The sequence below is a fragment of the Chanodichthys erythropterus genome, chromosome 18 (assembly GCF_024489055.1).
Source record: "Chanodichthys erythropterus isolate Z2021 chromosome 18, ASM2448905v1, whole genome shotgun sequence".
NCBI classification, from domain to species: Eukaryota; Metazoa; Chordata; class Actinopteri; order Cypriniformes; family Xenocyprididae; genus Chanodichthys; species Chanodichthys erythropterus.
Genome location: NC_090238.1, coordinates 38115843 through 38141979, shown reverse-complemented (window position 1 = coordinate 38141979; position 26137 = coordinate 38115843). Strand labels below are relative to the sequence as shown.

The window sequence follows — 26137 nt, the reverse complement described above, 5'->3', positions numbered from 1 at the left end:
TCCACCGTATCAAAAGCTTTTGATAAATCAATAAAAAGAGAGACACAAAATTCACGATTATCAATTGATCCCACAATATCATTCATAACTTTCTGGACAGCTGTTGTAGTACTATGTTTTTTGCGAAACCCAGATTGATTAACAGACAGCACTTTGTTTGTATTCAAGTAACAAGTTAACTGTTCGCTAATACAACTTTCTAAAATCTTTGTTAAAACACAAAGCTTTGATATTGGTCTGTAATTGTTTAGTTCCGCAGAATCTCCTCCCTTTAACAATGGAACAACAAAAGCTGATTTCCAGATTTCAGGAACGACACCAGAATTTAATGAGAGATTTTAAAAACAGAGGTTCCACACAATCATATTTATTTGTGTCTAATGATCTAAGTGCTATATAAACATCTGAATTTGTAATTTGTTTAAATCTAAACTCCTGCTTTTTAAAGCGACTTTCTGTATAAATGAAATCTGTGTCAGGACATGTAGTATTTTTACATTTAAATAGACAACCGGAAGCAACAAAATGCTTATTAAAACAATTGAGCATTTGCTCTTTATCAGAGCATTACTAGAAGAATCCGTATTTATACACGAAGGAAACCTAGAGATATTTTTACGGCCTGTTAACAGTTTTATATTCTGCCAAATTTTTTTAGGATTATTTGAGTTAACCGCAAAATAATCAGCCTTGGCTTTTCTGACAGCAACTGTACATCTATTTCGAAGCTGCCTAAAGCAGATCCAGTCAGAGCTTGAGTCAGTTAGTCTAGCTTTGGCCCAAGCAACATCACGCTCACGAATAAGAGCAGATAGGGCTTCAGAAAACCAAGGATTGTCCCTACCTTTGATACGAAATCTTTTAAAAGGGGCGTGCTTATTGACAGACGATATAAAGCCATCATAAAAATATTTCCAGGCAGACTCAACGTCAGGGATGAGAAAAATCCTTTCCCAATTATAATGTGCTACATCGAAAAGAAAACCTTGCTCATTAAAATGACGCAAACACCGTCTCGTGATAATACGTGGCTTATGTTTAGGTAGTTTGGTATCTCTGACTATGGCAATGACGCAGTGATCACTGACATCATTCGCAAATACAGAGGCTAAAGAGTATTTATGGGGAGCATTAGTAAAAATAAGATCAAGTAATGTGGACTTTTTGTGATCCTTTAAGTTAGGTCTAGTAGGTGTCTCTACTAACTGAAAGAGGTTCAGTGTGTCACAAATTGATTTAAAACTATCAGACCTGTGATGCAGTGCCGTCTAAGGGCCCGAAGATCACAGGCATCCAGTATGGTTTTCCGGCCTTGACCCTTACGCACAGAGATTGTTCCAGATTCTCTGAATCTTTGGATGATATTATGCACTGTAGATGATGATAACTTCAAACTCTTTGCAATTTTTCTCTGAGAAACTCCTTTCTGATATTGCGCCACTATTTTTCGCCACAGTATTGGGGGAATTGGTGATCCTCTGCCCATCTTGACTTCTGAGAGACACTGCCACTCTGAGAGGCTCTTTTTATACCCAATCATGTTGCCAATTGACTTAATAAGTTGTAAATTGGTCCTCCAGCTGTTCCTTATATGTACATTTAACTTTTCCAGCCTCTTATTGCTACCTGTCCCAACTTTTTTGGAATGTGTAGCTCTCATGAAATCCAAAATGAGCCAATATTTGGCATGACATTTCAAAATGTCTCACTTTTAACATTTGATATGTTATCTATATTCTATTGTGAATAAAATATAAGTTTATGAGATTTGTAAATTATTGCATTCCTTTTTTATTCACAATTTGTACGATGTCCCAACTTTTTTGGAATCGGGTTTGTACATTAAAAATTGTGAAATATTTTTCTAATTTAAAAAAGCTGTTTTCTATGTGAATATATAGTAAAGTGTAATGTATTCCTGTGATCAAAGATGAATTTTACTCCAGTCTTCAGTGTCGCATGATCCTTCAGAAATCATTCTGATATGATGATTTGCTGCTTTGTTTGTATCAATTATTAATGGTGCTCAATTATTAATAATGGTTCTTATTATTATCAATGTTGAAAACACAGAGAAAGTTCATTAGAACATTTATTTGAAATAGAAGTCGTTTGTAACATCATAAATGTCACTTTTAATTAATTTATTTAATCTAAATTCCCATTATAAAGTCTTTTCTACACATTTCATCATCTGTTAAAACCAAAAAGATTGATCAGTGTGTTCATTTTAATGCATTTACAAGCTCTGAATCAACCAAGCTGGAGTTTTAGAAATATAATCAATTATTTTCAGGCCTTAAATGTCTTTAGGCTTCTGCTTTAAGTGTTTTTGTCTAGAAAGCTTCCATGATTGCTTTATGTGTTTAAATGTGATGATCTGGTTTAGACAGTACTGATTTAAGTGGTCCGATCTTCATCTCTACTCCACGCAGTTGACCCGTGTGAAGAGGCTTTACGCTGGCCGGAACGAAGGACTCCGCAGATCTGGATAGACGGACGGGCTGCTGCTGGAGAGCATGATGACGGACGTGGTGATCGTGAAGGAGGGATGGCTGCACAAGAGAGGTGCGTGCTTTCTGTAGCAGGGATTGATCAGCTTTGATAATGTACAGAACATGTAGGTTTCGAGGCGCCTCGAGGCAAATGTTAGAGGAAGAACAACATGAGAGAACAACAGAGAGAACAGAGCATCACAACAGCTCAATAGGTTTTCCTTCAGGCTCTTTACACACACGCACATACAATGAGCAATACCTTTTTAAAGCATTGTTTGTTCATGTTAGCTTACATTGCATTAATGTTAACAAATACAACTTTTGATTTTTAAAATGTTTTAGTAAAGGTTGAAATCAACATTGACCACTATTAATGAATGCTGTAGAAGTATTGTACATTGTTAGTTCATGTGCCCATATTATGTTTTTTTGGATATAAACTTGTAATAGAGCTGTTTGTGAATGTAAAAGGTCTGCAAACTTTCAAAGATCAAATAGTTAATTTCTCCCAAAGGAAGGATCGATTCTGAACTGTCTGAAACGAGTCGTCGTAACTAATTTGCATACTGCCAGCCCATTGGCTGCTAGTGAACAGCGTCTGCTTTGCCCCGCCCTCAATCACTGTAGTTGTATCTTAGACGGGAAGAGTTTGGTTTGTGTTGTTCATGTTGAAAAGACGCAGTTTTCAGAGCTGCGAATCACTTTAACAAACGCCGTCGTTACTGTTCGAATCACTGTGAATCAAGTGCTCAGGAAGAGCGGAAATCAATATATGGTAATGGGTGCTTAGTTTCCAAGACTGGGCCGTCTGACCAATCAGAGCAGAGCAGGCTCTCAGAAAGGCGGGGTTTAGAGAGACTGAATCTTTGATTGAAGCGTTTCAGATGCTGTGAGAAAAGAGGTGATGCTGCAGTGGATATTATGAGAAAATTAAAGTGTTTTTTGACCTTGGATGAATGTAAATCTATTATACAGGTGCTGGTCATATAATTAGAATATCATCAAAAAGTTGACTTATTTCACTAATTCCATTCAAAAAGTGAAACTTGTATATTATATTCATTCATTACATGCAGACTGATATATTTCAAATGTTTATTTCTTTTAATTTTGATGATTATAACTGACAACTAAGGAAAATCCCAAATTCAGTATCTCAGAAAATTAGAATATTGTGAAAATGTTCAATATTGAAGACATCTGGTGCCACACTCTAATCAGCTCATTAACTCAAAACACCTGCAAAGGCCTTTAAATGGTCTCAGTCTAGTTCTGTAAGCTACACAATCATGGGGAAGACTGCTGACTTGACAGTTGTCCAAAAGACACCATGCACAAGGAGGGCAAGACACAAAAGGTCATTGCAAAAGAGGCTGGCTGTTCACAGAGCTCTGTGTCCAAGCACATTAATAGAGAGGCGAAGGGAAGGAAAAGATGTGGTAGAACAAAAGTGTACAAGCAATAGGGATAACCGCACACTGGAGAGGATTGTGAAACAAAACCCATTCAAAAATGTGAGGGAGATTCACAAAGAGTGGACTGCAGCTGGAGTCAGTGCTTCAAGAACCACCACGCACAGACGTATGCAAGACATGGGTTTCAGCTGTCGCATTCCTTGTGTCAAGCCACTCTTGAACAACAGACAGTGTCAGAAGCGGCTAAAGACAAAAAGGACTGGACTGCTGCTGAGTGGTCCAAAGTTATGTTCTTTGATGAAATTAAATTTTGCATTTCCTTTGGAAATCAGGGTCCCAGAGTCTGGAGGAAGAGAGGAGAGGCACACAATCCACGTTGCTTGAGGTCCAGTGTAAAGTTTCCACAGTCAGTGATGGTTTGGGGTGCCATGTCATCTGCTGGTGTTGGTCCACTGTGTTTTCTGAGGTCCAAGGTCAACGCAGCCGTATACCAGGAAGTTTCAGAGCACTTCATGCTTCCTGCTGCTGACCAACTTTATGGAGATGTAGATTTCATTTTCCAACAGGACTTGGCACCTGCACACAGTGCCAAAGCTACCAGTTCCTGGTTTAAGGACCATGGTATCCCTGTTCTTAATTGGCCAGCAAACTCGCCTGACCTTAACCCCATAGAAAATCTTTGGGGTATTGTGAAGAGGAAGATGTGATATGCCAGACCCAACAATGCAGAAGAGCTGAAGGCCACTATCAGAGCAACCTGGGCTCTCATAACACCTGAGCAGTGCCACAGACTGATCGACTCCATGCCACGCCGCATTGCTGCAGTAATTCAGGCAAAAGGAGCCCCAACTAAGTATTGAGTGCTGTACATGCTCATACTTTTCATGTTCATACTTTTCAGTTGGCCAAGATTTCTAAAAATCCTTTCTTTGTATTGGTCTTAAGTAATATTCTAATTTTCTGAGATACTGAATTTGGGATTTTCCTTAGTTGTCAGTTATAATCATCAAAATTAAAAAACAAACATTTGAAATATATCAGTCTGTGTGTAATGAATGAATATAATATACAAGTTTCACTTTTTGAATGGAATTAGTGAAATAAATCAACTTTTTGATGATAATCTAATTATATGACCAGCACCTGTAGGAGAAACTAAAAAAAAAATTGGAACCATTAAAATAGCATAATGAGGCAGTGTAGTTAACTAATGTTAATTGTAAAGTGTTACAGGCAAAATAATCTTTCATCAAAATGTCATCTGGACATCATATGCCATATAGAGACACTTTTCACCATCTAATCAAGTCCCGCCCATTGAATATCCTGTTTCACTCTGAAATACGTCACATTAGGTGAGAAAAATGGGTTACGAGCAGCGTTTCACATTGACCCAGGACGTTCCTTTAAATTGCTGCTCCAGATTCAGAGGTGATCAAACACTAATGTTTCTGAACTCTGTCAGCACTGAGGATTCATTCACGTCTAGTTTTCTTGTTTCATTGTATGTATGAACTTACTTTTTTGGGGTGATTCGATTAGGGCTGTTGTGATATGCATAAGAGAGAGTGATCTACGCTATCGGTTTTAGTCCGTCTTCACTTGTCTTATAGAAGCTGCACTGAGAAAATGTTTGTTTAAATGATCTGCTTCTTCATTCAGTTACGTTCAAAATCAGTCAAGATAGAATAGATGCAGCTAGTTATAATTATGCCTGCTCCGCCTCCATTTCTGAGTGCCACGCCCACATCTCAAAATTCAATTCACATTTATTTGTATAGCGTTTTTCACGATACATATCGTTTCAAAGCAGCTTTACAGAGAATGCATGTCAACATTACAATTTAAAGAATGCAGTTAGCAAATAATGTAATAATTTAGACAATTATGACTATGATTATAATGATTAGGCAAAAAATGATTTTGTGGTAGTATCTGCTCTCTGTTTGCTGGTTTATTTAGTTGCCTATATGGTTAGTTTAGTTGCCTTTAATAATTTCTTTGGGTTTTCAGGTGCATTTCTAAATGTTACCACAATTGTGTACATGCATGACGAATGAAATCGTGTCACTTCCACTCTGCTAACCAGAACTGCTGTTTAGACACACAAGCAGTGATGGGTTTAGCAGAAGATCCACTCCTCTGTGACGTCAGACGGCTGTCTGGTTAACCAGAACAGGAAACAGAGAGGAGGTGGCGAAGGGGGAAGAACCGTTATTTAGATCTCAGTGGCTGATACAGAAAAATGTGAATGGAGGGTCGGCAGGGACGGGAAGTGTGTTTTCCACTGGTGCTCTTACTAGAAATAATGTCTGGACTGACATTTGAGTCTTTCCCCTCTGTTATAGTGTGGTGTGGTGAAATCATTAGATGCTTGTTTAATGTGTCTGTTTGTGCTTCAGACATGAATGATTCCTTAAATCTTGCATCTTGTTGAGGAGAGTATGCTGTTACTTTAAGCAAGTAGTAGTATTTATCTGTTTAAACCTCTTAAAGTGGACCTATAATGCCTCTATTCACAAGATGTAATATCAGTCTCTGGTGTCTCCAGAATGTGTGTGTGAAGTTTCAGCTCAAAATCCCCCACAGATCATTTATTATAGCTTGTCAAATTTGCCTCTATTTGGGTGTGAGCAAAAACACACCGTTTTTGTGTGTCCCTTTAAATGCAAATGAGCTTCTGCTCCCCGCCCCCTTTCCAGAAGAGGGCGGAGCTTTAACAGCTCAACAACAACAAAGCTGGAGAATCTCATGCAGCAAAAATGATGAAAGTGTTCAGCCTTACATTGTTCAAACCGGAGTCGACACTGATGGAGAGACTCAGGAAGAAGTTACAACTTTTAGACGTTTCTGAATGGTTAGTGGATAAATTGATGTAGTTGCTGTGGAGTTGATTCAACTCATCCACTAGCATGTGCCGTCATGTTCATCTTTTGTGTTGAATTGACCCTCGTTTGTGAAGCAGTCGGCGTAAAATGACGGCATGACAACAGCACTCTACTACTAACTCTTCCTCTTCTCTAAAGCAGCCCAACATGGCCCCGCCCCCTTTGTTGCGTGTTCTCAGGGGCGGAGTTTATGTAAATTTTAGAGTTAGTGATGTCACCAACCCAGGAAGAAGATCGTTGTAGTCCCTACCAGCTATTTAAAAAGTGATTTCTGTAAAAGAAAATATCTCTCTTTGCATTGAACTTTGAGCGTTGTAACTTTGCAGATGTTGTTTATGATCAAACAGCAACATTAAATACTAACTAAAGATAAAAAAGTGAAATCATAATCAACCACACCTTTAATTCTGATATTTAGTTTTTGATTCCATGATGATTGAGGATGTTTTCAGATATATACTACTGTTCAACAGTTTAGGGATTCAACATTAATGATAATTAGAAATGAGCAGCAAGTCATCATATTAGAATGATCATGTGACACTGAAGACTGGAGTAATGATGCTGAAAATTCAGCTTTGATCACAGAAATAAATAAAATTTTACTATATAGTCATATAGAAAACAGCTATGTTAAATTTTAATAATATTTTACAATTTTTACAGTATTTTTGATCAAATAAACGCAGCCTTTGGTGAGCAGAATAGGCTTCTTTCAAAAACATTTGGTAATTTTGAATGTGAAGTATTGCTCTTTTGGAAATTAAAATTCTTTCATTTATTTCCAGATTTATTCTATGTAGTTTCATTTTGAAATCCTTGCGCACACACACTCTTTGTCTCTCCCTCCCGCCAGGAGTGTGTGTCCGGTCGGCTGTCATAGTGCCAGCAGCTGTGCCCAGTGAAATGTCACCGGGAGTGTCCGTGTGTTTTGATTGGACGCCGTCCGTCCCCCTCGGCTAGAGCACAAGGCTTCTGGTGGACGGGTGAAGATGTCACGTCACTGTCAGCTCACCTTTGCCACCGTCTGCCATCACACAGACGGTTTGTTTAGTGCGTTTGACCCACGTCTCGATGCCCGCTGTCCAGAGACAACACACTCTCAGAGTTTAATACAACAGTGTGGAATCTGACAGCGTCCGTCCAGCTCTAGATGCTGGAAGAACATGAGTGTGTGCCTGTAGATTTGAGCTCTTCTAGTCTCAAGAAAAAGTCTTGTTATCCAGCACAAATATCTAAACATTCTTAAACCAAGATATATTTACTGGAGATGCAAAATGACTGAAGATATTAAAGAGATGGTTGATTATGATTTGACTTTTTTAACTTTAGTTAGTGTGTAATGTTGCTGTTTGATCATAAACAACATCTGCAAAGTTACGACGTTCAAAGTTAAATGAAAAGAGAGATGTTTACTTTTACATAAATCACTTTTTAAGAACTACAACAAACGGCTGGTAGGGACTACAACGAGATTCTTCCAAGGTTGGTGACATCACTAACCCTTAAATTTACATAAACCACGCCCCCAAGAACACGCAACAAAGGGGGCGGGGCCATGTTGGGCTGCTTTAGAGAAGAGGAAGAGTTAGTAGTAGAGTGCTGTTGTCATGCCGTCATTTTACGCCGGACTGCTTCACAAACGAGGGTCAATTCAACACAAAAGATGAACATGACGGCACATGCTAGTGGATGAGTTGAATCAACTCCACAGCAACTACATCAATTTATCCACTAACCATTCAGAAACGTCTAAAAGTTGTAACTTCTTCCTGAGTCTCTCCATCAGTGTCGACTCCGGTTTGAACAATGTAAGGCTGAACACTTTCCTCATTTTGGCTGCGTGAGATTCTCCAGCTTTGTTGTTGTTGAGCTGTTAAAGCTCCGCCCTCTTTTGGAAAGGGGGTGGGAACAGCAGCTCATTTGCATTTAAAGGGACACACACAAACAGCATGTTTTTGCTCACAAATAGGGGCAAATTTGACAAGCTATAATAAATGATCTGTGGGGGATTTTGAGCTGAAACTTCACAGACACAATCTGGAGACACCAGAGACTTATATTAGGTCCGCTTTAAGTCTTATTTGAAATAGATTGAAATGAAGTGAGTTTATGCTTAAAAGAAGAACAAACATCGGCTGATGGGAACAGACATATGAACTTGTTTTCCCTTTGAATTAATTTTTCTAAGCCCATTGACAGGTATTTGTTCTTAGTTTAAGCATAAACTCAGCAAGCAAGCAAGGTAAGGCCACTTATCTGATCTGGCAAAACATTTTTTGTAAACGTTCCGTTGCGTATCTGTGTTTGTGCTCTGGAGAGCATCAAAGGTTTCTATTTACAACCTGTTTTTGCACCATTGAGCATTGTAGCCAATCACAGCCATACCTGGGGTTAGTCGGAATCCACTCACCACTCAAAATGCTGTATTTGTTTAGTGCTAAGTTCTGCATGCTTGATAATCAGTAAATATTTTCCAGTATAATTATTTAAAAATCACAATATAAGACCATTTTCTGTATGTTGTTGTCAAGGCAGCTGCATAGAAATGCAAATGTGTTTCTTATCTTCAAGTATTTTTTACAATAGCTCTACCAAACCCATTGTGATTCCTTCAGGATCATTTTGATAAAACATGCCCACAGTTTAATTAAGCTTGATTGGATTGAGAAATAGCTAAAGTTCACTCTATTTACCCTGAAATGAAATATTTTGTTATCATTTACTTGCTCCGTACACAAAAGAAGATGTTCACACTGCTCTTTTCATGTGTTTTGAAAGAAAACAGCGAACACAGGAGCTGTCAAAGAGGACAAAGAAATAAATATAAACTGTTCCTTTAATGCATAGCATTCCTGTAGCTCAAACAGTAGATCATGTCGCCAGCGACACCAAGGTTATGGGTTCGATTCCCAGGTAATGCATGAACTGAACAAATGTGTACTTTGAAGGCAATGCAAGTCGCTTTGGATAAAAGCATCCGTCATATACACAAATATAAATATTGTTCATTGGTAGTGGGTTTGTTGTTGAAATACAATGACAGAGTGACGTTTTCATCTCAGCCATGGTTCCTCTATGAATCCAGGTCATTGTGCACTTGTCTATAAATATAGTTTAACAGCAGCAGCCGAGGGATTTCTTTTGTGTCATAAGGAGTTTGTTTTAGTCTGTATTCAATTCTCCAGCTACTGAAAAGCTCCTCTTTTCCCATAAACGGCATCGACCTCACAATCCCTGCACCGGAGAAGGTCACATTCTAGAATTTGAGAACAACCTGGTGCTTTTGTTTCCTTTAGTGAAACTTCATTAGCCTCCTGATTCTGTATCAATTAGTCATGTGTTCATGTGCAGGAAACTGGCATTTATTTGTTCCTTCTTTTCTTTGTACCACTGGTTTTTTTTTTTTCGGCATAAAATCAAAATGTACTTTGTTGATTTATGTTCCTGTTCTTATTGTGAATTGCATGAAAGAAATGCATGTTTGTTTTCATAATCTTTGACCAAAATGTAGGCTTTTGATGAAAGATTATGTAGACAAATATTTTGCTTCCTTAGAATAATGTGCACTGATGATAAAAGACCGAAAGCATGTATTAAGTAATAAATGCCCATTTTTATTTCATAGAGTTTATAAGTGCAAATAAAACTGGAGCAGAAGTTGGTCAGAGTGTTTTCAGACATTCGGTAGGTCTGTTTTGTCTGTTAGAGCTCAGCAGTTTGAGATGTTTCAGCATCTGGAGTGGATTGACGTCATACGCTCGTCTGATTCGTTCCAACGAATGTAAAGAGGCTATGTTTTACAAAGCCAAAAATGCACTGTTTTTCTGCCAAGTGAGGACATCACGAAACATCAAAGAACCAGCATAAGAACATCAAGGCCAAATCTCAGTGAAGGCCAGTAAAACTGAGGCTTGATCCACAAGCTGAGCTCTCCATTATCTGAGCTGTGTGACTAGTGTGAAGAAACTGCCCCTTGCTACACTAATGAAGGGAAAAACAATTAGAATTCATAACATATTTACTGGATAAGGGTACTTTTTGAAATTCATGCAAAACTAGGTATCAGCATTTTCAAAGTTTTAGTGGTTGTCTGGGTGTTGCTATGTGGTTGCTAGGATGATGCATGAGTGTTGTGAGTGGTTGCCTGGGTGTTGCTGTGATGTTAGACTGTTCTGTGTTTTCCAGAGTGTGGCTTTATGGTTGCCTGGATGCTGCTATGCTAGAGTGTTGTGAGTGGTTGTCAGGGTGTTGCTATTTAGTTGCTAGGGTGTTAGTGTGATGCTACTGTGTTGCTATGGGGTTTCTATGACACCAGAATGTTTTGAGTGGTTGCTAGAGTGTTACTATGAGGCTAGAATATTTTAAATGGTTGCTAGGGTGTTGCTATGATGCTAGAGTGTTGCGAGTGGTTGTCAGGGTGTTGGTATTTGGTTGCTAGAGTGTTAGTATGATGTGTTGCTGTGTGGTTTCTAGGATGCTATAATGTTTTGAATGGTTGCTAAAGTGTTACTATAGTGCTAGAATATTTTGAGTGGTTGCCAGGGTGTTGCTATTTGGTTGCTAGTGTGTTCATATGATTTTAGTGTGTTGCTGTGGGGTTTCTATGATGCTAGAATGTTTTGAATGGTTGCTAGAGTGTTACTATGATGCTAGATGTTTGAGTGTTTGCCAGGGTGTTGCTAGGATGCTAGAGTGTTGTGAGTGGTTGTCAGGGTGTTGCTATTTGGTTGCTAGATTGTTAGTATCATGCTAGTGTGTTGCTGTGTGGTTTCTATGATGCTAGAATGTTTTGAGTGGTTGCCAGGGAGTTGCTATGATGCTAGAGTGTTGTGAGTCGTTGCTTTTGTGTTGCTATATTGTTGCTAGGATGATATTAGAGTGTTCTAAATGGTTGCCTGGGTGTTGCTATGTGGTTGCCGTGTTACTATGATGCTAGAATGTTGTGAATGGTTGCCAGAGTTTAGATAAAGTTGCTAAAGTGTTACTATGATGCAGCTAGGGTGTTTCTGAGTGGTTACCTGGGCGTTGCTATTTGGTTGCTAGAGTGTTACTATGATTCTAGAGCGTTTTGAGTGGTTGCCAGGGTCAATGCCAGGATGTAGCTACAAGAGTGTTGTGAGTGGTTGGTACTTTTTGCAGGCTGTTGCTATGTGGTTTCTAAGATGATGCTAGAAGGTTTTGAGTGGTACCCAGGCTGTTGCTATGAAACTAGAGTGTTGTGAGTGGTTGCCAGGGAGTTACTATGTCGTTTCCAGGATGTTGCTATGTTACAAGAGTTTTGCAAGTGGTTGGCAGGCTGTTGCTATGTTGTTTCTAAGATGATGCTAGAAGGTTCTGAGTGGGTGCCAGGGTGTTGCTAAAGTTTTATATTCAGTATTCTGTGGGGTTTTTTCCAGCTCTTTTCTGGTCTAGCAGGTAACGGGTTACCCGCATCATGGTGGTCACGTGATTAGCACCTGGCGTCAGTCTTCCAGGGAACTGGTGGTCTTGTCTGGGTGTGTCTGTGGGTTGAGATTGTGTATGTCTGTTTATGTGGGTGTGCCGCTCGGCTTTGAAATTTGCAAAACTCAGATCTCAATCTCTGTTCTAGAGGTAATAGTCCTGACACATCTGTTACCTCTGCCATACAGCATTTATAGCTTTCTCTCTCGATTATTTATTTTTTTACTTTATAACCTTAATTTATCACAGAACTCAACCCTCTTTTATTCACTAAACACTATTTAGTACATCAGTTTGTTCACATTTTCCTGTTTTTTTTTATTTTTTATACCATGTGTACCATGTACTGCGTTTTACCTCGTTCTTAGGGATTCATAGCCTGTGTTTATCTCTGAGCACAGAGATACAGAACAAGCGGTTCTAGTTTTTTTCACTCACATTATCACTAAACGGACCTGCTGAACGCTAATTGTCTCATCTCAGCTTCAGGCGACACTGTCATGGATCGTATTGCACACAGACAGAGCCGACTGAAAGCGCCAATTTCATTGACCCGCTTCCACAAAATTTTCTGGAATCAGTGTGTACATGTTTATATCAGTCCAAGTCACGTTTATACTTGATACAAAGCGCAGTTCTAGGGGTGTGACCAAAATATTATGCCATTTAATTTCACACTAACCTTATATTCAAAGGTTTATTTAATGTTTTTGAAAGAGCTCTCATATGCTCACCAAGGCTGAATTTATTTCATCAAAAATATTGAAATATTTTTTACAATTTAAAGGAACTGTTTTCTGTGTGAATATGTTGTAAAATGTCATTTATTCATGTGATCAAAGCTGAATTTTCAGTGTCAGAAATCATTTTAATATGCTAATTTGCTGCTCAAGAAATATTTCTGATTGTCAATGTTGAAAACAGTTCATATTAATACTGTGTATACATTTATTTTTTCAAGATTTATTTGAAATAGAATGTTTTGTAACATTATAAATGTCTTTAGTATCAATTTAATGCATCAAAGTATTAATTTCTTTCAAAAAACAAAAAAGACTCTAAACTTTTGATGAGTAGCATTATGTAATATAATTTTTCCCCCTGATGATTCAACATGTTACATTCAAAATGTAACCATGTAGTTATTTCTCATTTGTAGTTATTTTCTCTTTTTATTTTTATTTTGCCCGCCCACCATGAAAGTGAATACACTAATTCCTGTCCTTAGCCCATTACTGCTAGACACGAAGTGCTCATAAAACATCAAAGATCATTTCTCATTAGACATTTGACAACCCTATGACGAGCTTTCCCATATATCCAGCGTGACATGCATCTCCTCTCCTCTCCTCCGACTCTATTCATCACTGTCCAAACATGACAGCTGAGGCGTGCCGTCAGCGCCGGTGCTCTGGCTGGACGGGCAGCAGCGGATCACGGCTCCCCGGGTGGAGCGCACTCTGTCTGCTGTCTGGAGGCCAGCAGGTCCCTGTGCTGCGGGTGATGGCAGACAGGCTTCTGCTAAATGTGCTGGAGAGATGTAAATTGCCAGAGTGCAGCTGTCAGAAGGGAGGGCGAGCGTGTGTGTGTGTGCGCCAGCAGGGTCCGCTTCTGTCTGCGTATCTGCCGCAGCGGTGCGCCCGCTGTGTGCTTACTTTTCTGTGCCGAAACCTCCTGCTCTGCAATTGTGCTGCTCGTCCGGCCCATTTTTCTCTCTGCCTTCCTCTTCTGTTAATTCTTTCCACTCCACGCGTCTGCTGGCGTTCCCCGTGTTTCTGATCGCTGTGGTCTCGCCCGTCTCTGTCATCCATCATAAACAGATATCTTCAGCTGTTAGTTATTGTCACTGTTGTTTCAGAATCTGTTTGTCAAGTGGGTGAGAGAGTGCTGTTGTTTTAAATTTAGATAATAGGAGTAAAGTTATACGAGTAAACTTACACAGCATTCTACACCAGTGGTGCCTGGAGGGCCACAGCCCTGCAGAGTTTAGATCCAACCCTGCTCCAACACACATACCTGAAGTTTTCAAATAATCATGAAGGACTTGACTAGCTGGACCAGGTGCGTTTAATTAGAGTTGAAGCTAAACTCTGCAGAGCTGTGTGGAGTTTGCACCTCTGTTCTAGACACTTACTTGATTGAAGTGTCACAGATTACTGTTACTGATACATCACAGGAAATGTTGCACTGAAATTAGAGTTTTAGAACCTTATATTTTTAGAACTATTTATTTTAGAATCGTAGATTTAAGAATCTTAGATTTAAGAATCTTAGATTTAAGAATCTTAGATTTAAGAATCTTAGATTTTTGGAATCTTAGATTTTTAGAATCTTTGATTTAAGAATCTTAGATTTTGTAGAACCTTAGATATTAGAATCTTACATTTTTAGAACCTTGGATTTTTAGAATCTTACATTTTTAGAACCTTGGATTTTTAGAAACTTAGATTTTAGAACCTTGGATTTTTAGAACCTTAGATTTTTAGAACCTTAGATTTTAGAACCTTAGATTTTTAGAAACTTAGATTTTAGAAACTTGGATTTTATCATTTTAGATTTTAGAACCTTGGATTTTTAGAAACTTAGATTTAAGAAACTTGGATTTTATCATTTTAGATTTTAGAACCTTGGATTTTTAGAAATGTAGATTTTAGAAACTTGGATTTTATCATTTTAGATTTTAGAAACTTAGATTTTATCATTTTACATTTTAGAACCTCGGATTTTATCATTTTACATTTTAGAACCTCAGATTTTTAGAAACTTAGATTTTAGAAACTTGGATTTTATCATTTTAGATTTTAGAAACTTAGATTTTATCATTTTAGATTTTAGAAACTTGGATTTTATCATTTTAGATTTTAGAAACTTGGATTTTATCATTTTAGATTTTAGAAACTTAGATTTTAGAAACTTGGATTTTATCATTTTAGATTTTAGAAACTTAGATTTTATCATTTTAGATTTTAGAACCTTGGATTTTATCATTTTACATTTTAGAACCTCAGATTTTTAGAAACTTAGATTTTAGAAACTTGGATTTTATCATTTTAGATTTTAGAAACTTGGATTTATCATTTTAGATTTTAGAAACTTGGATTTTATCATTTTAGATTTTAGAAACTTGGATTTTATCATTTTAGATTTTAGAAACTTAGATTTTAGAAACTTGGATTTTATCATTTTAGATTTTAGAAAATTGGATTTTATCATTTTAGATTTTAGAACCTTGGATTTTATCATTTTAGATTTTAGAACCTTGGATTTTTAGAACCTTAGATTTTTAGAACCTTGGATTTTAGATTTTAGAATTTTAGATTTTAGAACTTTAGATTTTTAGAAACTTAGATTTTAAAAACTTGGATTTTATCATTTTAGATTTTAGAACCTTAGATTTTTAGAACCTTGGATTTTTAGAACCTTAGATTTTTAGAACCTTGGATTTTATCATTTTAGATTTTAGAACCTTAGATTTTTAGAAACTTAGATTTTAGAAACTTGGATTTTATCATTTTAGATTTTAGAACCTTGGATTTTATCATTTTAGATTTTAGAAACTTAGATTTTATCATTTTAGATTTTAGAAACTTAGATTTTATCATTTTAGATTTTAGAAACTTGGATTTTATCATTTTAGATTTTAGAAACTTAGATTTTAGAAACTTGTATTTTATCATTTTAGATTTTAGAAACTTAGATTTTAGAAACTTGGATTTTATCATTTTAGATTTTAGAACCTTGGATTTTTAGAAACTTAGATTTTAGAATCTTAATTTTATAACCTTAGATTTTAGAATCTTAGATTTTTAGAATCCTATATTTTAGAACCATAGATTTAGATTTTTAAAACTTTAGATTGTAGAATATTAGATTTTAGAACCTTAAATTTTAGAATCTTAGGTTTTAAATATGTAAGCACAGTCCTCACTGGTTTACTGGTGTGAGCGGAGTGATGAAGTAAAACTGCGGTTTAATCCATATCTCATATTTTCCTAGTGTCTTGGAGGCTACCATTAAACATACTATTACATGGATGTGAATATGCATATGGAAATTTTTCGCAGATTAGAGATGTGCCCGAAGCCAAGTACTATGTTTGGTAAGGAAATGACGATATTTGAAGATATTTGTCAGTCATGTCACCTTACTCTCTTCATGTGATAAGTGAAATCATGATGTACTGTAATGTAACCGACTTAAGCTTAACCATGTCACTTCAGGGCCTCTGTAGAATGTGTTATTCACTTTCTGGGCTTTTCTGAATTCGGATTTAGGCTTCGGGCACATCCCTAATGCAGACAAGGTTAATAATACAGATGAGTAAAACAAGCTCCGTATATGGTTATTTTGGGATGGGGATGCATATGTGTGCACGTTTTCCACTGACTGGGATTTCCAAAGGCAATTTTGCACAGATTTTGCCATGCATACGATCTTATAAATCTGAAAACATTTGCCTTTGTGCATATGCACACTTTTTCAAAGTTTCATATATGAGACTCCAGATGTTATCCTGATAGTCAACAGAAAACTTGCAAGCTTTTTAGTATCGCTGTGCTGTTAAAATGATTTCATTTGCTTTAAACATGGTTCAGAGTCTCATTTAACAACATAATCATGTCTTTCTTCAACAACAGACTTCTTACACTAGAACATATTAACATTGTATATGCTCAAACCATTAATCTTCCGACTTCATTCACGCAGAACATCCACATGAAACTTTTCTGGTAATGCAGACAACATTGATGTTCACACATGACATTGGCTTGCTTCGTTAGGGTTTAAAAGACACTTAATATTCACTAAAGTTATAGAATTGACTGCAGTGACACTATCAGATGAGAACAAACTTAAACTGAATGTTGTCACTAAACTCAGACAAATACTTCCTAACAAAAGCTGACATTTCATAGCGCGGGACACTAACGTCGTTCTGTCTGAACTCATGCAAGCATCTGTACGGATCGCTGGAATTTTTCGCTCCTGTTTGTTTGTTTGTTTTCTTTGCACTATCCCAGTAAACTAATCCATGGAGCGCTTGTTTACCGGAACGAAAAGGGGGGGAAAGAATCTACAACACAAAAAGCAGCGGAGGGGGAAAAACTTCCCACAGTGTCTCTATGGTAATCAGCAGGTGCCTGTGGCCGCAGAGAAGAAGTGAAGCCTTTCTTACGAGCGTGAGAAAGATCGGCCGACCCCTCTCCTCCTCCCCCGCGCCTCCGTTCACCCCCTTTTCTCTTGTACGGTGGCAAAACCCACCCCAGCGGCAACAGTGGTGGCTGCCAAACGCTCCCTCTGATCCAGCTGCAATGAAAAACGGGACCAACAAAAGACGGGAAGAAAAGGAGAAAGGCAGAAGAAGATGGAGAAACTGCGGAAGAGTTTAAGCTCCTGGTTGGCATGGGAGCGCGGCAGTGCCAGGATGCTCGGGCCAGTGTCATTTATCTGAAAGGGGGAATATTTGCCTCCTAGAACTGATTTACAGGGACATTTGTTACTTATGTAAGTGTAAATTCACATTCTACTCATATAAAAAAAACAGTTTATGCCAAATTCTTAAATTAAATTAAAACCTCTCACTTTTCCATCAGTCTTGGTTGCGGAAGTATTTCCCCCTTGCAATATTTTAATACTATTTTTAATTATTTTTTTATTTTAGTGATTTTAAATTTAGAGTTTTTTTTGCACAATAAACCACTTCATACTATCTAAACATTCAATAAAGCACATTAAACCTGTCAGTAGATATGCATAGAATAGATAATTATGAAATATTTAATAATTCTTTATTTTAGGTCTGCCTAGCCAAAAGTTTAGTGTAGCTTTATGATAAACTTTATGACATATCTATGGTGGGTGAATTGAGAAAATATATGCATGCATAAATAATACATAAAATTTCAATAAATATGCACATATATGTTATATATATGTACGCGTGTATATATATATAACGCACTCTATAAAATAACTTAAAATAACAATTATTACCCAAAATGCATGTTGTTTCCATGAAAAACTAAATTTGTTTTTTTACATTATATATACATGAATATATATGTATATGTATATGTTTATATATATATGTGTGTGTGTGTGTGTGTATATATATATATGTATATGTGTGTGCGTTTATACATGTATATTTATGTTGCAATTTTTAAGCGTTGAAATACTTAGCAAATTTAGTTGTAAATATTACATAAAAATGCATAAAAAGATGCCTATACATTTTAAATATGAACCGTAGGGCATGTTTGTCACTGTCGGTGGCCTTTTTGCCCCGAGTGCTGGTTAGGGACGACCCTCTGTTGGGCCTCTTTGGACCGCTGGTGGACCGCTGGCTCATTGATATGCAGAGGACGGGGTCGGCCGCCACAGCTGCAGGATACCCGCTCAGAGGGGCTCCAGAGGGAGAGGGGGAGGCCCAGGAAAAACCAACAAAAGAGCCCCCCCCATTCCCGGTTTTCAGAGATTTTAATTCCCTAAATCCTCAAGCTCTCCTCCTCTCCTTCCTTAAACGTCTCCTTTCTCCTCTCACACACAGCCTGTCACCCGCGTTTCCCGTCCTCTCGCTCGTCCTGAGCTATGAATGCAGCGGCCGCAGGAAGTGTCAGGATCTCTTCCCACTGGACGCGGGTGCAGCGCCGGCGCTCTCATGCGCTTTCTTTCATTTGACCTATCGCTTTTCTTTTCTTCGTCTTGTGTTGCTCCCCTTTCACACAGTTGCTTTAATTTACTCTGTTTTTACAGTCTTTCTTAATCTTCTCTCTACGTCTTGAGTTTTCATGTTCATTTTTAGTAGAATATGGCAGAATATTAAAATTTAAAATATGAATATATATATGTATATGTATATATATATATATTTGTTTATATATTATATTAATATCTTATATATTCATTATTTATATTCATGTTTGTATGTTATGTATATTGAAATCTGCCTGTCACAGGTGATGTGAGCATGTCTGAGGTGTTTGGCAAACAATCGTCTCTTTCTCCAGAGTCTAATTTGTTTAGATGTTCTTTGTTTACAGAAACAAACACACACTTCTGCAGTAACATCAGTCGCAGGTGATGTGTGTGACAACACCAATAAATGCAAAACTACATGAACAGCTGTCTCATTGTTCCTGGTTAATGTCTGCGTCATAGATCTGAGCCGAAAACAAGAGCAGCGTGTAAAGAAAGTAGAAGTGTTGAGTGTGAGAAAGAGGAAGGAGCGCTGAGACAGGAAAAGTGCTAGAGTTTAGATGAGAAAGTGGCTGATGTACAGAGAAAGGTGAAGGAGATGAGACGGTCAGACGGATGTGGTGGTCGTGTTTGGGGTCACATGACTTGTGTGGGTGTGTGTGTGTTCCGTGATAGAATGTGGAACACTGGATGTTTGGTTAGAAAGCAGCTGTTCCCACAATGCTTTATATAGTGGTTCTCTTTATATAGAACCACTATATGAAGCATTGTATATAATTATAGTTAATATATTATTGCTGTCAAGCGATTTAAAATTTTTATCTAATTAATTACATGATGTGACTAATCTAATTAATCACAAATTTGGTTGAGAAATTACCCACAAAAGATGATTTAAAGTCATTATTGTGTTAAATGAGAAAAGCATCAAATAGACATTACAAAAGCAGCTTTAGAAAGAAGTATTTTATTTGATTCAACATGGAATTTATCACACAAACTTTTAGGTTACAACAACCATGACTTTTTATTAGTATTTAGATTTATTTAAAGACCAAAACAGTTTTGTTTACCAACATTCTTTTACATTCTTTCTTCTTTTATGTTCTGCAAAAGAAAGAAAGTCATACAGGTTTGAAACGACATGAGCTTGAGTAAATGTAAATGAACAGAATTTTCATTGCCGGGCAAACTATCCACAAAATATGTTTTTTTTTTTTTTAATGAAATTATACTCCATATAAGAAACTAAAACTTCCAATAGGTGGCAGTAAATGTCTAAATGTGTAAGTCATTGAGTCATTTGATTTGTTCAAATGGCTGATTCATTCAAGAATAAAGTAAATGGCTCTCTTTATAGATGAGTCATTGAATCATTGATTCACCCAACTGATTTGCTTAAAACTCTGATTCATTCAGAAACTAAACACTGTTGTGTGTTGCTCTGGCTTTATAGGTAATATTTTTGTTGGTACAATAACAAAACAGACAGTATTGTGTCTAAAATATAACACAATATTAACATTATTTATTGAACTTATTGCACTTGTGCTATTCGCAATAAAAACAGCACTCATGTGATATTGCTTAACTATATCATATGATATAAATATGAGACGACATCTCATAGAGGGGCATTTTTTTTGCCCTGATATCTTGAATGTAGTTTTTATATTTAGATTAATTGAACTGAACCTATTTTTGTATCATTAAAACAACCATCTTCTGTAAAGCTGCTTTGAATCGATAAGCATTTCGGAAACCGCTGTACAAACAAACATGAATTAAATGTTTAGATTTTGGTTATATTGAGCTGCAATGTAAAGCTGTTTGACCAAAATACAGGAACTTGTCAAAGGCAACTGAAACAATGTGTAAAATCAAACTTCTCTTTAAACGGTTGCATATGTTCACCTCTGATGAAGAAATGTTAGTCTGTGCATACAGTCAGAGGTGTAAATCATCACGTGTGCGTTTGTCTTTTGCACACTAGTGAAGGCACTGCATGTGATCAGCATGTTTGGTGGCATTGCCCGTCATCAAAGAGGCAGCAGTGAATGACCCGTGTGCGTCAGAGATGCTGGCATGAAAACGCTGGACTCTGTGTATCCCTGTGGTGGATTGATCTCACACCCTACACAATTACAACTTTGGCATCATAACTACAAACACATCTGTCAGTGCCCGTCAGGCCTGCGGTGTAAAGCAGCTTCCTGTTCAAACTAGAGCCGTCTGTCCGTTTGAGACACTTCCACATTAGCAACCGTGCTGCAAAAGATACATAGTTCATGAATAAATAATGAAACTTTATCAGTTTGTTTTGTGCTTCTTTAAGTGTGCGAAATGTCCCGATGTCATGCTGATGAGTATGTGTCGTGTTATACGGTGTTCTGCGTGTTGGACATACTGTCCCAGGACTCACTTGGCATAGAAACAGACAGACAGACGGATAGACAGACAGACCGGCATCCGGCCAGAGCCGGTCTGGGTTTCTGTTGAGTGGATGTGGTTGAGAAAGGGTCGCGTAACTCTGATCTTGGTCGAAGTGCTTTTGAAATCAAACAAACCAGACACAAGAATTTGCACTTTGCAAGTTTGTAGTAAGATTTTTTTTTAATGTTTTTGATACAGCGAAAGCTATTATTACAATTTAAAAATATAGCTGCATGCATCAATTAAGGGGCCAATCTCAAATAAGCCAAGTCACGGCTAGGAGCATCAGACCGACTGCAAAAATGAGCAATTAAAGACATATTAAGATTATTTAGGCAAAATGGCTGAAAAATCATAAATACAGTTACTAGTAATATGATTGAATGGTTTATTGCTTTTGATCAATAGGTGGCGCTGTGACCAAATTTATGTGTTGTGGTCAGAGTGAGGTGACAATTACACATGCAATGATTGGTGTCAATATGTCAACGGTTTGACGAATAAACTTTAATTCCTTAACTTTTTATCATGGTCTAAAGATGATCTGGTTTAATTTTCGTGAAAATCAGAGCAACAGCCTAGGAGGCGTTTAAAAAAAAAAGCAGATTTTCGGAAAATTAAAAATGGCGGAAAAATTTTCATGATGGAAAATGACGTGTGAAAATGACACAATTAACAGTTCTGAATAGTTTGGCCAAAAATCACAAGACTGGTCTCTTTAGATTCAGTTCCTCATAGCGAGTCAAACGATATCCAGTTTTCCCATGTTGGCCATTTTGGGCGTCGTCCATTTTGAATTGTGTTGTAAAATGCTATATTTTTTGAACGCACTGGTGTAGCATTACAAAACTCAGTATGTGTCTTCGACTCAGCATGCTGCACTGAATCTAAAGAGACCTATTTTGGCCAAACCGTTCAGAAAATATAAGCAAAAAGAGCCATTTTTCATATCTCTTGGCCACTAGGTGGCACTGAGCTGAAACTATGCAGGTAGCCTCAGGTCATGGTTGTCATAACATATACCAAGTTTGGTCAGAATACGCTAAAGCGTTGCGGAGATATAGCCTCACGTTCATTTTTGGCGTGTTCTTCGCCGAAATTGTTCTAGCGTTATTCGAGAACGGTTTGACGAATAAACTTTAATTCCTTAACTTTTTATCATGGTATAAAGATGATCTGGTTTAATTTTCGTGAACATCAGAGCAACAGCTTAGGAGGAAAATGACGTGTGAAAATTACAAAAAATGATAAATTAACAGTTACTCAGAAAGTTTCGGGGCAGCGCCACCTTGTGATTAATGAAATTTCACAAAACACTAATTGATTAGTTTAGCCCAGTGTTTCTCAAACTTTTTCTGCCATTCCCCACTTTGGAGTTAGGGAAGGATTCTGAGCCCCACCTGTCTCCAGTTGCCCCAACAAAATGATAATAAACTAGGCTTTAAGTTTAACTGTAAGAATATGTTAACATTTATTTTATTAACATCACATTTTAAAAACATAACATAAAATAACAGCATTAAAACGTTCAAATAGAGAAAATAAAAGTGCAATCACTTTGCATTATAATTTATTATAAATTAAATATTATTCTAGCTGAGTTTTCTTTACGCGACCATTATTTGAGAACGTTTCCCCTTTTTCCATGGCGACGCGTCATGCTTGGCCTAACGCTTTTATTTAGTTTCTCCTTTTTTATTCAAAATATTCACAAACTTGCTTACCATGTCATCAACTATCTGATATTCCGATTATCAAGTATGTGTAAGTGCATGTGCTTTGTCGTTTAAAAACGTTAATAAATGATCTTCATCCATAACGCGAGATGGGCGCCACCATGTTTGCTTGCGCAGCTGTTCAGAGAGTCCTGTCAGTTACAGCATGTGAATTCATCAATTTCTCCCAAAATTCATGTAAGTAAGTTGCCGGTGATCTGGGAGAAAATGGTACACGTTATAGTTACTTACACAATGTGTATCTGATATGAATAAAACACGTCGGCAAATTATATTTGAATTGCTTGTTACTGCTGCTTCCATACACATCAGTGTGTACTTTACAAAATCTAAATGTATTGTTTTACTAGTACTTATGTATATTTAAATTTCTGAAACCTAAAATAATCATTATGTTGTTGAAAACACTGAATAGTTGTGATAAATGACAAGCGCTGCTGAGCGTGTCCATCTCTGGCTCAGCGCCAGCCAAAGTGCGAAAGCACAGTTTGAATCTGGTAGTTAAGTGACGTCTCTGAACGTTCTCCCATATGTGAGACCATTTAAAAGTTTAATAAAGCTGGGCACAAAAATGACCAAATTTCCTCTCGTTTGTTGCGCCCCACTTGTCATGTCTCTATTCCCCACCAGTGGGGCGCGCCCCACACTTTGAGAAACGCTGGTTTAGCCTATTGTCTTGAAAGATTCCTTGAGTAAATCCGAGAACATACCAATACCAATTATGCCATAATTGACCCTTCGCAAAGACCCGCCCCCCCTTAGTTACTGTTGCTTTGTCTGACAAGTCATGGCGCTGTCACGCCACATGGAGTGAAAAATACATCGTGGAGCAAAGAGGTTACTTATGATATTAAACAAAGTCCCAGTTTTCAAATTGTGTAATTTTTTAAGAAATTCCAACAATAAAAACAGGTTTTGTGGCTCTTTGTGTCGTGACAGATCGCTGTAGAACCGATCATCAATTCCACCGAGGTTAATCTACTAACTCCTGACTGGTTTGTCAGACAAAATGGCGGATTCAGCGTTATGATTAGTTAGATCGCTTATCAATCAAACTCCCAGCGAAGGGTCAATTGGCCGAACTTCCCGACCACCATTTTGACATTTTTTTCAAACTCCTCCTAGACCGTTTGTCCGATTTTCACTAAATTTGAGACTGATCAACTTTTCGTTTACTGCCCCAACTTCGTTTACTGCATTTGAGGCTGTATCTCTGCAAGGCTTTGGCATTTTGACACCAAATTTGGTGCGTGTCATTGCCACCCAACACTGACCACACTGAACAAATTTGGTGTCAATGCCACCTATTGGTCAAAAGTAATACACAATTATGTCACATCGAAAGTGATTGTATTGATGGGTTTTCAGCCATATTGCTTAAATTCATCTCTAGATTCCCTTTACTCATTGATGATCCTTTTGCCTCTACTTGACCCCTTAATTGTGGCTTGCAGCTATATTAATGCTTCTTATTATTATCAATGTTGAAAACAGTTGTGCTACTTCATATACAGCTATGGAAAAAATTAAGAGACCACTTAACATTGATTTCTGAACTTGGAGTGGTCTCTTAATTTTTTCCATAGCTGTATTTTTTTGGAAACTTTATTTCTCAGGATTCTTTGATGAATATAAAGTTCTAAAGAACAGCATTTAATTGAAATAGAATCTTTTGTAACATTATAAATATCTTTACTGACACTTTTGATCAATTCAATGCATCCATGATAGGAAGTATATATTTACACTTACTCATTTAGCAAATGCTTGTATCACTTGAAATGAGGAATACAACAAGTGATTCATCAAAGTACTTCCTCTAGGAAGTGTGTGTTTTTGATTGCCAAAACCTCTTAGCCTGCAGAACAAGTTTGAGCGAGATGCCGTCCCATCTTGCCACGATGAAAAATGGCAACAGCCGTAATAACATATTGGGCATCTGGTGTGAATGAGAGTCTTAAGTACACAGGGCTCAAGGACAGATGTTCCCGCGGCTGTGGGCTTTGCTCTTCCTCCTCCCCAGTTGTTGTGAATCAGGTGGACTCATTTGTAATGCTTTAGGTTTATTGAAGTGCTGAAGCTCCACATCCGCAGAGACGGGCTGCTGTTGTGCTGCTCTAGTTTCAGGAGCCTTATAGAGACGCACAACGCCTATATAGGATGTATTATGTGGTTTGTAAGTCATTTTTTATTACTAGACTGTTCTAGATTATCTTGTTAGACCAGGGATTCCCAAACTTTTTGTCTGCTGAACCCTTTTGAGCTTAAATGCTCACTGTTCTCTGATGTAGGTTAATGGTTATGTGACATGCACACACACTCACACACACACACACACATGTTTGGTTTTGTGAATTGTTGGGACTTTCCATAGGCCGCAATGCATTTTATACTGTACAGACTGTACTTTCTATCCCCCTACCCTACCCCTAACCCTAAACCTAACCATCACAGGAAACTGTGCACACCTTTATTTTCTCACAAAAACATAATTTAGTATTTTATTAATTAATTTACATTGTGGGGACCGGTGGCTGGTCCCCAAGATGTAGGTGAACTGAGGTTTATATTACATCGTGGGGACATTTGGTCACACACACACTCAAAAACACACTCACTCTCACACACACTCACACTCTCAAAAACATACACACACACACACACACACACACACACACACACACAAACAAATCTTCTTAGTAAGTGGTTTATTTTGATTTGCCTTTATTTGGAAATTATTTCTTTCTTTACATTTTACATTCTTATGATTTTAATAATTTTTAGTGAGTGTTGTTTTTTTATTATTTGATTTAAAAATATTTATTATAATTTTACATTTATATGATTTAATTAATTTTAGTGTTTAATTTTGATTGCTTTTATTTGGAAATTATTGAATTATTTATTTAATATTACATTTTTATGATTTTAATAATTTTAGTTGTATTTTAGTTGTATTTTGTTGTATTTTGACTATTTTAAAAAAAATATTATATTTTTGCATTTTATATGATTTAATTCAT

The 26137-nt window shown here is 37.2% G+C and overlaps 1 protein-coding gene across 1 annotated transcript in view; it reads left to right on the top strand.

Annotated features, from left to right (window-relative positions):
* akt1 (v-akt murine thymoma viral oncogene homolog 1) overlaps positions 1-26137 on the top strand; it is a 63124-nt gene that overhangs the window by 6662 nt on the left and 30325 nt on the right. Inside the window, exon 2 of the mRNA XM_067367245.1 lies at positions 2436-2568. Coding sequence (XP_067223346.1) covers positions 2520-2568 — 49 coding nt within the window. The 5' untranslated portion in view covers positions 2436-2519. The remainder of the gene's footprint in view (positions 1-2435; positions 2569-26137) is intronic.